This window comes from Leptinotarsa decemlineata, unplaced genomic scaffold (assembly GCF_025532065.1).
Source record: "Leptinotarsa decemlineata unplaced genomic scaffold, Ldec_3_MD MMD2_tig00003736_RagTag_RagTag, whole genome shotgun sequence".
NCBI lineage: Eukaryota > Metazoa > Arthropoda > Insecta > Coleoptera > Chrysomelidae > Leptinotarsa > Leptinotarsa decemlineata.
Genome location: NW_027412593.1, coordinates 838,240 through 851,231, shown reverse-complemented (window position 1 = coordinate 851,231; position 12,992 = coordinate 838,240). Strand labels below are relative to the sequence as shown.

General features: G+C 35.6%; 1 protein-coding gene across 1 annotated transcript in view; it reads right to left on the bottom strand.

The window, feature by feature from the left end:
- Positions 1–12,992, bottom strand: part of Fife (regulating synaptic membrane exocytosis protein fife) — an 88,194-nt gene that overhangs the window by 8,651 nt on the left and 66,551 nt on the right. Inside the window, exon 7 of the mRNA XM_074178198.1 lies at positions 2,319–2,651. Within this exon, the coding sequence (XP_074034299.1) occupies positions 2,319–2,651 (333 nt within the window). The remainder of the gene's footprint in view (positions 1–2,318; positions 2,652–12,992) is intronic.

The window sequence follows — 12,992 nt, the reverse complement described above, 5'->3', positions numbered from 1 at the left end:
CTCCATTGAGATTACCTTCAATGAAGAATGGTCCAACAATATGATCACCAAGAATGCCGGCCCAGACATTCAATTTTTGTTGAGTTTGTGAATGTGTTTCCATCACCAAATGAGAAGTCACGTCGCTCCAGTGACGACAATCATATCTGTTTTATTCACCATTCAACACGAAAGAACTTTCATCTGAAAAACATGTATTGTATAGAAGTTTTGGGTTATTGGTCAATTTCTCGCAGAAACCTCACAAAACTGTAGTCGACGATTAGGATCATCTTCGTTTAATTCCTAAACTAGTCTCATTTTGAAAGGATGGAATTTGCAGGTTTTCAATATCCGAAAAACACAAGTAGCTGATACACCAGACGCTCTAGCTACTTGTCTGACAGATTGTCGATTATCCATTTGTACATGCCCTAAAACTGCAACTTCAACTCCATCATTTCTGACAGGACGGGATACTTCATGTTTTCTGTTGTGAACAGAACCTGAAGTTCGAAACTTATCCATTAACTGTTCAACTTATTGATGACTCACGTTGTCATCTGGATGATTCCTATTATAAATTCTTGCAGTAGCTTTAGCATTTTCATTATTTCGTTAATACGTTGCAACAATTTCTATTCTTTCTTCAGTAGAATAAACCATATTGAAAGACAATGATTAAGGATAACTGAATAATAATTCGTGAAGAAGTGACAGTGGCCAATTATCTACTTTTTGTTCTGCGACAACTAGATTCAACAAAAACTACCAGTGCAGAAAAAACTCACAGTGTCGTCCATTTCAAAACATCAACTACTAATTGAATGAATTCTACAAATCTAGAAGACCTGCGACAGAGAATGTTCGGGAATGCCGATTTCTGACTCAGGACATCTTCAATAATGTAAGGAACGCTTTCGAAAGTAGACTGTATTATTGTATGGAACTAGACGGAGGTCATTTTAAACAATTTATCCATTGATTGTGTTGTCTTTGATATTAATTTTGTTGATTTACTCAATAAAATGAGCGACAGCGAATTTTCTGTTTTTTTTCAAATAAAACGGTCAACATTCAATTTCTCAATAACGTATGAACCAATTTCGAAAAAAAATACAGAAATAATAGAGAGACAAAAGACCTTTGAAATGATGTATCACTCAACCCCCCATGCCATTGAAAAAAATAGGGGGGTAGTTGCTGACCGCAGGGGGGTGAACTTTATTATGCCTGAAAACATCAAGTGTACCATCAATATGAACAAAATCGAAAGCCTGCCCAATTTTCAAGAAAAGAGATAACTCAATGGCCTCAAGTCTGTAGAATATCAAGCCACATCTGGTATACCACAAGGGTCAAACCTGAGACCCCTAATGTTCAATATGTTCATCAATGATATCGGAGCTGAGACTGATGTTAATTTCCTTCTATATGAAGATGCTTTGAAACCCTATCACAATATTACATGTTCTAACGATTGCGAACGTTTCACCCTGAATTTAAATCGCATTGCGGTATGGTGTCGAAATGATAATCTATGTCTCAGAATATCCAAATGTAATGTGATATCTTATTCACTGAATTTGACATTACTCAACTACGTCATAAAAAATCAAGTTCTGGAGCGTCCTGACACATTCACTGATATAGGTGTTACTTTTGATTCACCCTCTCTGTCAATAAACATATTGACACCTCTCTGATAGCTGATTATCGTATATATAGATTCTCAGTTAGAAATACTAAACACTTCGAAGAAGCTTCAACACTTAAATCACTTTATTTCACTTTCAATCGATCTAGGCAGGAATAGGCATCTGTTGTGTGGAGTCCCTACTATCGGGTTCATATAGATCATTTTGAAGCCCTTCAGAAGCTCTTCTTGAAGGCACGTATTCTACTGTAGGAACACCCTATTATGAATTGCTTGAAATTCATATTTTTTTTTAGTCTCGAGGTAAGGCGTGAATATTATTCTTTTTCTTATTCTATATCATAAACGATATCAATACCTCCTCTCAATTGTTAGATATGATGAATTTTTGGGTTTCTAGAAAATCATCTAGGAATAGTGTCACTTATTATCTTTTTATTCCCAATCTATACAATTTGCAATACTGGTTATTCTGTTAATCGTGTCCTAGATATATTCAACTAGCAGAATATAGAAATAAAAAAAAATTCTTAGCTAACTGACAGTTCTGTTCTTGATATAGAATCACAAATTATATCATGGAGTTATATATTTGCAAATGCCACCGTTTTCCCTATTATGTAATTGAACTCATCCTGTAAAATAGTGTATGGAATGAATAAATGACTAAATAAATAAATACCTATATGCAGTGCTGCGATCCCCGCTTCTGACGGCTTCCTCGTGACCAGCGAGCTCGACGGTGGTATGGGGTCGTCCAATAGATCGCACATCCGCAGATCGGTGGCGTGTTCTACCAGCAGCTCCACCATGTCTCCGGTTCTGTCCATGATGGAACACACCTCTTCGAAGGAGCGGTCGATGAGCGAGACGCCGCTCCACTCAAGGACTTTGTCGCCCTGCTGCAGACCGCCTTTCTCGGCGGGTCCCCCGGGGACGGTCCACACGATGTAGGCGAAGAGGCGGCCGTCGGGAGCCGTCTTGCCGCCCACGACGCGCATCCCGAAGCCGCGGGCTGCAAATGAATGATGTTCGAATTTATAATGAAAAATCTCTAGTAATACGACTTTATTTTGCCACAACAGAGTACATTGGAGAAGACAAGAACTTCTTTCAAATCTAGATATAGTGATAATGATGATGTGTCTATTGTTTTCAGGACAACTTTCACATAATCAGGGTGAAGACATTTTACATTGTTGCTTTCCCATGACACCCCCAAAATTAGCAACAGAATGAGAGATATGAGTGAAAATATAAAAACACATATTTTACCATTAACGCTGGTGTTCCTCAGGGATCCATATTTTCTTCAACCCTCTTCTTATTGTATTGAAAAAACCAAGAATTCAATATATTGTTTTGCTGACGACAGCACATTTGTCTCGTCATTCCATTTGGATTACAGGACAACGGCATGCAATTGCACATTTTCATCGGCAGCAGGAGGTTGCACATTTTAATGAGGTTCTAGAAGTGATTTCCAATTGGGGTAAAAGTAACCAGGTTTAGTTCAAGGCATTGGTTTTCTCCAGAAAGATAAATGTCTTCGAGCCGGAAGACAATTCCGCTTTCGGCTTCGATAAGTTTGTTGAAAGTTGAATTGGACACCAATATATCTTGGCACAATCATGCCGCTGGAATTGCAAATGTTGCTTACCTTTTTATCAAATTTTGAAAAATTAATGTTACGCCTGATGCTTCGTTTCAATTTTTCCAAAATCAACTCGATGGGATTGAAAACACAAAAATAGGGGGGAATACTCAGCAATACTCTCAAGGGCATACACTTTTTCGAATGTTTTTGTCTATAAAACTTCAAGTAGTTGGTTTTTGGTATAGTAATATTCAAAATACAAATTGATATCCATTGAGAAACTTTGTATTTCATCTTTCCTCGAATTTCCATTCGGTACTTTGATGAATTGTCGTAAATTTGGGATCAATGTGTTTTCAAACCATACCTCAAAAATATTAGCTTCCATGTTCTTATGATACTCAACATTGTGGTCCTCAAGTTTTCTCCACATAATTTCAAAGAATTTGGAACACATCTTTCACTTTCTCCGCAATGCACAATGATTATTCGCGATCCCTTGTTTGCAGGCATGCTAGGCATACACATTCTCGAACCATCAGTCCACCCTTTCGTAACTGTGTTGTGAGTGTCATACCAAGTTTCGTTCAGATAGAAAATTTGATGTTGTTCTTGTCTATATTTAGTTATTTGTTCTACCTATTTGTTACGCAATTCCACTATTCTTCTGCTTTCCATAACTGCTTGACGTTTGTTTATTATTTCGAAGCCAAATCCTGATTTCTTTATCCAATTCTGGAGAGTTTTGTCACAGCAGCTCACGTTATGGCCGGAAGTATTCAATTTCTTCCTTACGATTTCAGTTGTAGGAACCTTATTGCTTTTGAAACGGTTGTACATTGTTTTTTTCAATGATTTTATTGGATAAACATCTGAAGGTTTTGGTAGTACTGTGTCACATCGCGTCTTGCTTTCATAAATTTTGTTTTTGACTGTTTCACGTACAGTTGAGAGAGGAATTTTGGTCAAATCTGATGTTGCTTGTAATTGTTTGTTTCCTTCGAACCAAACTTGAGATGTAAATTCTTATATATATTGAAATATAATCTCTGTGTTTCAATATTCAAATGCATCCGAATTTTATTCACTGGTATCACTTTTTCGCATTGTTCACCATCGCTATTGTAATCACTACACAGGAAAAAGTCTGCGTTGTTATCACACTCGTTATTATTATCAGTACTTGTCTAAGGACGCTTCATTTTAAACGAATAACAAAAATTTTAGGTAATTATAACTGCACCAATATCGCGATCAGTTCCTGAATTGATACCCACATTCCCCGATTTCTATTCGTCACCGTAACATGACTTAAATTTAAGTTTGACTCTTCAGCAAGTCATAAAACTCGGTAAGTGGAAATTACCCAATACGAACCACCAAGTCTACAGTTCACGTGGACTAGTTTGCTGCCGGTTCATTTCTATGTATTGGATTTTTTGTCCTTTGAGAGTGTCAACAAATTTAGAAAAAACAATATCGTTTACTTCGACTATACCTAGTCTGAAGGACCTTTCACGTTCAGCATACCGTTTTGAGAAGAGAATAAAATATTAACTGTGGCAAGCATATTAATTTCAAAATTCTTGACATACTTTCATGAGAATATAAGACACCTTGACCTAGATCGGAAGTACATAATTATAATACTAGAAAAAACAGTATGCTCACAACCCGAAAACATAACTCTACAAAATATCGATATGTGTTTGTTGAAATGAGTATTTAACTTAAAAATCATTTTTATCGACAAATGGGTTCTATACAGTGGACGAATTTTTACTTGAAATTGTAAATATTTAATATTTTTCACAAAGTAATTGTCTAATTGGCTAAGGCTAATGTTGATGTGAAACTGAGATCTTTATGTATTTGTGAATAAGTAAATATGTGTATATATATGGGTCAATATATGTGAATATTATATTATACTATTTGTAGTACTTATTCATATGAATCAGATCAAAATATCATTTGACGTATCCTGTCTATGTAATGTAGCACAAAGGTTAAATGAATTTTATCTATAACAGTCCAAACATATGAGATTACGAGCTCATAAATTTCAGATTTCTCTATCTTGTCCGCTTCATCTTTGCCGCTAAGAAGTAAATTAGATAACCTGGCAAGAGGCCTGAATGCCACTTCTACGTTTTTTTTACTGAAAAATCCCGCAATTTTCTCTGTTCTTTTACCAAAATATGTTATAATTACAAATTTTTTGATTTCTGATTGTTTGATCTGGGGTGTATTAATCAGCACGTAAATTTGAGGCTTTGTTTCCTGACTAATAACGGTTTCAGTTCAGTTCAGTTTGTATGCGTAAACATAGGAAGTTTTCATTCTCATCTTTCATGAATCTCATATATCTCTTATTGCAAATTGAAAATATAGCCATTGGAGAGTATCAAACCTTATATCAAAGAAAACTCGTGAAACTTTTCATTGTATTAAAAAATTATATTTAAAAAAAAGAGTATATAAATGAATGATTGAATTTCAATATTCTTTTATACACCACTGTTACTTTTGCTGTCAGATAATAACTCCTAATCCTTCATAGGATGTTGAAGTGAAATTGACTGTACACGATTATGTTCATTCAAATATTTAACAATTTCTTTACTGCTATACACTGCTATCAACTCTTATATCTCTCTTCTATAAAAATTTGATATTAAAACAGAATTCATGTAATTCTGCCTTCACTTTGAACTGCTGTATCTTCTTTCGAAGCGGGTTATAAAGTGTTTTAATGGAAATATACAATATCCCCATAATCTAGACGTGCTACAAACAACTCGTTCACAAACATTGAGCGGATCATTTGAGTGTATCAATAACAGTAAACAGGTACGTTTCCACCCCATTTCGCGAATATTTCAGTTTGATAGACCTGAAAACTGTACTTTACCTCGTGAAATTCTCAACATCGCTAAAATGTTACTTTTTTCTTGGCGATTCTTCTCGGTAGGTAGCTTTTCAACTTTTGGAAAGTATATGTGAAATTTTCATGCTTCACGATCTAAGGGCTGGGTATTATTTACAGATTAATTCGAAGAATGCCATTCAATTCAAAGAATTGGTGAGTGATTTTTATATTCCAAAATATTCTATTTATTATAATGAATCAAAATTCAACCAAAATGATGGTGTCATAATTTATGTTAAAGATACATTACCGGTTCTTCCAAAAATATTTTATATGGTAGAATCTAACCTATTAAGAATAACATTGACAGTTTTCAATTTAACAATCGGGATTACCGCTTCCTACCGCCCACCTTCCACAAATATTAAGACGTATATACAAGAACTATCAGAATATTTGTCAACACTAAAATACTCCAACATAGAAATTTTTCTAGGAGACATAAATATCAACCTTTTGGATAAAACTTCAAATGACGTAATCAATTATGTAAATATCCTAACAGAAAGTGGATTTATATGCTACATAAATGAATCTACCCGTATAACAGAAGAAACAGAAACACTAATTGATCACATTTATATTAAAAAACATAAAATTGCAGAAAATTCAAAAAAAATGAGGTATTAACAGAAAGAGGTATGGATTCATTAATGGAAGTAATAATGAACTAGCTGTTTTAGATTTATTTAAGCAAGCATCGGATGCCTTAGACAATTCAAAATAGTGTCTTGCAATTTTTCTTGATTTGGCCAAGGCCTTTGATACAATTTCTCATGAAGCACTCTTAAATAAACTGAATTTATATGGAATACGAGGCCCAGCAAATAATGTTTTTACAGATTATCTTTCTTGTAGAACCCAACGGGTCAAAATAGGTAACAATGTTAGTGAACTGGCTAAAATCTCTAGTGGCGTACCTCAAGGTACCGTTTTAGGCCCAATACTATTTTTAGCATATATTAATAGTTTAAGTCGCATAAATAATTTCAAAGGGCACCTCATATCATATGCTGACCATACTGCAATTATCTGTACAGGTGATACATGGCAACAGGTATATAAAGTTGCAGAAGAGTGTTTGGGTAAAATACAAATTTGGTAAAGTAACAATCTTCTCAACCTTAATGTTGAAAAATCGAAATTTATTACTTTCACTCTTCTGAGCAACCACCAACCTGTCCAACAAAAAATTTATTTACATATGCCAAAGTGTTCTGAAACCATTTGTGAATGTTCATATATTGAAAAAGTAACTGAAATGAAGTATTTAGGAGTTGTAATGGACCAACATCTGAGATGGGATGAACATTTGCAATATATAGTAAAAAGACTTAGACATCTTAGCTATAAAATGTATGAACTCAGGGATATACTCACAAAAAAAAGCTTAATTATTGTTTACAAATCTCTTGTTGAGTCAGTTATACGATACTGTTTTACAGTGTGGGGTGGAATGTTTGAGAATATGCTAAATATTGTATAGGTGCTCCAGAATACAGTTTTAAAAATAATTTTGAAAATAAACAGACAATTTGATACAGAAAAACTCTATTCTGAAACTAATCTGCTTGATATAAGAAGTTTGTATGCACACCAGTGTCTTATATGGATATACTCAAACAATATCAATTATTCTAAGGCAAATACAAAGTACAACAGAAATGTACATAATTTATCCATTGATATACCCCTTTACAAAAAAAGTCATACCCAACGTTCAGCCTACTATTTCGCTCCAAAACTGTATAACATGCTTTCCCTTGAAATAAAGATAAATACCACATTTTTAAAGTATGAAAAAAATACAAAAGAATTCATAATTGTAAATAATACCCGTATAAACAGATTATTCAAACATACCCAATAACCCAGAAATATCACTCAGTACATTTTCTAATCTTCCAATGTGTCTTTCAGTGTATGTGTACCTATTTCCAATATTATGTAAACCTAGATGTATAGATAATTATAGGTACTTATTCTCATAAAATATACCAGCTTTCTCTGTCTATTCACTAATACAACTGCAACAGTTATTTAATCTTTTATTACTTTTTTGCCTGATATATTTTAAAAGTACTTCCACGGAAAGTACTTACAGACGGAAACACATTACAAGCCACCTGCGCTTAGGCTGCTTTCCTCAAACTCCAAGTGGTCCTAACCATAATATTAATAAATTGTTTATTAACATATTCCAAATGGATTGAATTGAATTGAATTGAATCTAAAGAAACCAATTCCCCCCTTCAGTGTTTTTACAAAAGTTGATCATCATTATTGAAACAGAGGCGACAGTCCGAGTCTCTGCATATGATGATTCATACGACATTGACCTGTAAGGAGGCCTGTTAGAAATCGTAGTTCATCCCTGTTGTATTCCAACAATTGTTTGGTTTCAAGCTTCGAACGTTTTGGATTAAGCCAAACCTGGAAGATTTTGCCAGAAGTCTTCAAATCTTCTTGCCATCCAGGTTTTCAATGTTCGTTTGGCAAAACTTGAAGCGATGCCAATGACAGGTTCTGATCCAATGAAACTGCTTGCAGCACCCTCCTTTGCAAGGGTGTCAGCAGCCTCATTGCCTTCCAGGCCAGTGTGATCAGGAATCCAGATCAGATACATTTTCGGCAATTTGCTACCAACTTAGTCATTGCTCGGTGGGAGCCAAGAACTTTCAACGCCGCTTGACTGTCCGAGAAAATTTTTATCGACAGTCGCATATATGCCTAGGTCCCGTCCTGGGTCTGCAATAGATGAGACATTGTAAAATCAATTCAAGACAATTAAGACCCAGGTACCCAGCAGAGGTATCTATGTTATCAATAAGGACAACATTGTATGTCGATTTAGTTCAACCTTTTTCTTGAAGATTATCACTTGGTGATTCAAACACGTGTCGAGGTGTTAGAAATAACGGTTTGGTGATGGGATAAAACTCCGGTAATATTCACTGTTTCAGAATATATTTAGAATATGAATATGGCGTCGTCGTAAGGAAAGATATCAGTTAGATGTCGCTCAGCTAGGCTTGTCCTTCAAGATAGTTGAGTCTAGCGAAGCATGTCGAATTCAGCCTAGTAACACTCATTAGACCTATGGCGAGTTAAAACTCTGGTGTCGATCGAAGTTCTTAGTGTCACTTTTTTTCGGGTTTGAAGGCCGTCGAGTTTTAGATTCACAACCTGACGTTTCGCTAGCGCCAGCGGCTAGCTACTTCAGAAGTTAATGCATCCTGAGTAATCTCAGTTGACCATATATTACGGCTGCGTAAGGTTTATTTATGTTGATGCAGGTAGTTTGGTGTGCTAATATCAGGTAAATTGTCAATAACATTTGTCGAACCGTTTCTACTGTCATGCTGTTTGCTATTCTTGAACTTCTTAGAATGGGTTTCCATATTCGATTGAGGTTTAGAGCTTCTTATTTTCTGCTGAAATTATCTGTGTATTTGAGAATCTCTATTGCTTATCGTACCAGTCGGCGATATGATATCCCTGGTTGGGAGTAGCGAGTTTCGTGTTTTCAAACAGCCTTATTGTCCGTTGAGCCCAGTATGCAGTTTCTATCATGCTCCTTCAGCCTTGTTTCCATAGATCTTCTGGTGGTTCCGATCTTTACCTTCCCACAAGTGTACGGTATGCGATACACAATTGCTGCTGATAATGAGTCTCTTTTGTCTTTAGCCGACCTGACACTTATATTTTCTTGGTCTTCAAACCAGAAAATTTGTTACGAGCCTCATTTATCTTCGATATTCGTGAATCCAGCCGATCCTATAGATAGCGTATTTGTCATCGCTCTCACTTATACAGTGCATTTCTTTAATGTCCCCTCCTTAAATTTTTTAAACCGATCCACTCAAAAAAATTAAATTTGGAATAATGAAATTAATGCATGAATACTTGATTTTGAAGTGAAATTGACAGATGAAACTTTCAAGATGGCGACTGTGCGCCGTTTGGGAAAAAATTAAATGGGAAGGGGAATCTTGTGACACATCTTTTTCAAGCTCCTGACGAATACTTCACAACTCTAGAATATGAAGTCAAATCGATATTTCTAGAAATATTTCTTTTTATCTGCCATATGACAATTCCAACAACCTGATAAGGTTTGTTCAGTTATTTTTTGTTTATAAAAACGACAAAAAATATCAGTACGACAATGAATATCATTGTTCAGTTAGAATATTCTAATTTAGTTTTCGGTTTTACTAGCAGAAAGGTACTACGTCAACAATCTCTAAAATGGTCAATTCTCGTGCATTGGAAGAAAAAATTGAAGTGATTTTTTTTACGGTGCAACACGTAACTTTCAAGAGACCGAAAGGATTCTCAATGAACGTTTTCCGAATCGTCCTATCTGTAGAAAATATTTGAGGGAACTTGTATTCAAATTCACAACTACCGGTAGTGTACGTAACAAAAAGCCCCCATGTCATCCGTCCATTCTGGAAGAACAGCAAGTGCAAATAATTGGTGAGATGGTAGTAAATCCTGAACAGTCTACCGTCGCGAATGTTTGTGAGGTGTCTCCTTCTACTGTGTGGAGACTTTTGAAGAGGAATAGGTATCATTCATACAAAAGTAAAATGGAACACCAATGACCTGAAGATGACCCTGATCGAAGAACAGAATTCTGCGAAATCATGACGGAAACCATTGCAAGGCATCCTACCTATCTCCACAATATTTGTTTTAGTGACGAATGTACATTGTTTTGAACAGCAATGTTCACAGACAAAATTGCCGTTATTAGACACCTACCCTCACGTTTTCCAAGAAACACATACCTATTATCCAGAAAAAACTATCGTGCGGGCAAGAATATTGGGAAACCATATTGTAGGAACCTCTATTGATCAAAATTTAACAGGAAAACTGTATTTGAGTATGCTGGAAACTACTGTCGACCCTCTCATCACTGAAATCGTCGAAGCGAATCCTAATGAATTCGATATGGATATTGTATTCCAACAAGATGTAGCACCACCATATTAGTTCACATAAATAAGAAACTATTTGGATACTACTTTTCCCGGTCGTTGGATTGGCCGTCGAGGTCCTACAGAATGGCCAGTCCGCTCGCCAGATTTGACACCTTTGGCATTTTTTTTACGGGGCTATTCGAAACAAAATGTGTACGAACCTGAACCTGCTTCAATATTGGATATACGACAGGAAATAATAAATATTTGTAGAGATATTGGCGTTACTGTGTTCGAAAATGTTCGGCGTGAAATATCGGATAGGCTGCTCATATGTCAAGAAGTTCAAGGCAACCATTTCGAGCATCTTCTGAACTGATCTCAAGCTTATTACCTCATATTATGTAGTTAAATGTCAATGTATTCAGGCAATTATTAAAAGTTCCGCCATTTTGTAGTAGGTGAAGATAATGACTTCATATTCTGAGGATGTGAAGTATTCGTCAGGAGCTTCAAAATGTTGTGTGACAAGATCCCCTTTTCTATTTATTTTCACTTCAAAATTAAGTATTCATGCATCAATTTCATTATCCCAAATTTCAGTTTTTCGAGTTGACTCTTTCAAAAAGAGGGGGACATTAATGAAATGCACTGTATATAAACAGATATCTTATGAATGCATCAGATTCCAATGTCTCAATGATATCATTTCAGGATATATTTGCTGGAAAAACTGATATTGAAACTCCCCACTAATCAACTATATCAACTTCTTTGCTTCACCATCCGTTTCTACTATTGACGGGAGCAACCATTTCGAAAGCCTCTTCTTCTATTTCCATATCACACGCTCCGACAAAAGCTCCCAAACTAATACATCTCAATTAGTGCAAAACATGGAGGTGTTTTATGTCAACAGGTTAGGATGATAGTTACCCTCGTCTCCTTATAACACAGTTTATTATAATAACGTGGGTTTTACTGGCATTTCGCCTTCGGAACTAAATTACTGTGTTCAAACGGAGATTTATTTCACACTATCTCCCAAGAAAAAAGTAATTACGAACTTGGCAATCGTGCAGGCGTTTGTTTTTTTGCTAGGTTGAAGATTCCTCATTGGGTACGCTATTTTTGAACGGTTTCATTTAGCTTGCTCTGTTTGTTTGTTCAGGCCAAATTTAGTATTTGACATTTGACCCCCATTCTGTTGACAAATTGATCTGATACTTACTACACACAAATAGTTTTGTGACAATACAATTTAATAAATTCAGAATCATTATAAATCCAAGATGGCCGCAGCTACAAAATGGCGGATGACATATTGTTTCAAAACTACCTCGATATGAATATCAAATGACATGGCTCGACTAGTAGAATAGCTTGAGGTCAGTTTAGAAGATGCTCGAAATGATTGCCTTGAAGTTCTTGATATATGAACAGCCTATCCCATATTTCACGCCGAAAATTTTCGAACACAGCAACGTCAATATCTCTGCAAATATTTATTATTTCCTGCTGTTTATTCAATATTGTTTCGTACACCTTTTGCTTCAAAAAGGATAATAAAAAAATTCCAACGGTATCAAATCTGGTGAGTGAGCTGGTCATTCTGTAGGACCTCGAAGGCTAATCCAACGACCGGGAAAAGTGATATTCAAATAGTTTCTCACTTGTCTGGAGTGATGTGGTGCTTCTGCATCTTGTTATCTTGTTGGAATACAATATCCATATCGAATTCATTAGGATTCGTCTCGACGATTTCAGTGATGAGAGGGTCAAATAAATAGAGGCCTACAATATGGTTTCCCAATATTCCTGCCCAAACGATCATTTTTCATATTGGGTATGTATTTCCCGGAAAACGTGGGGGTTGGTGTCACTCCAATAACGGCA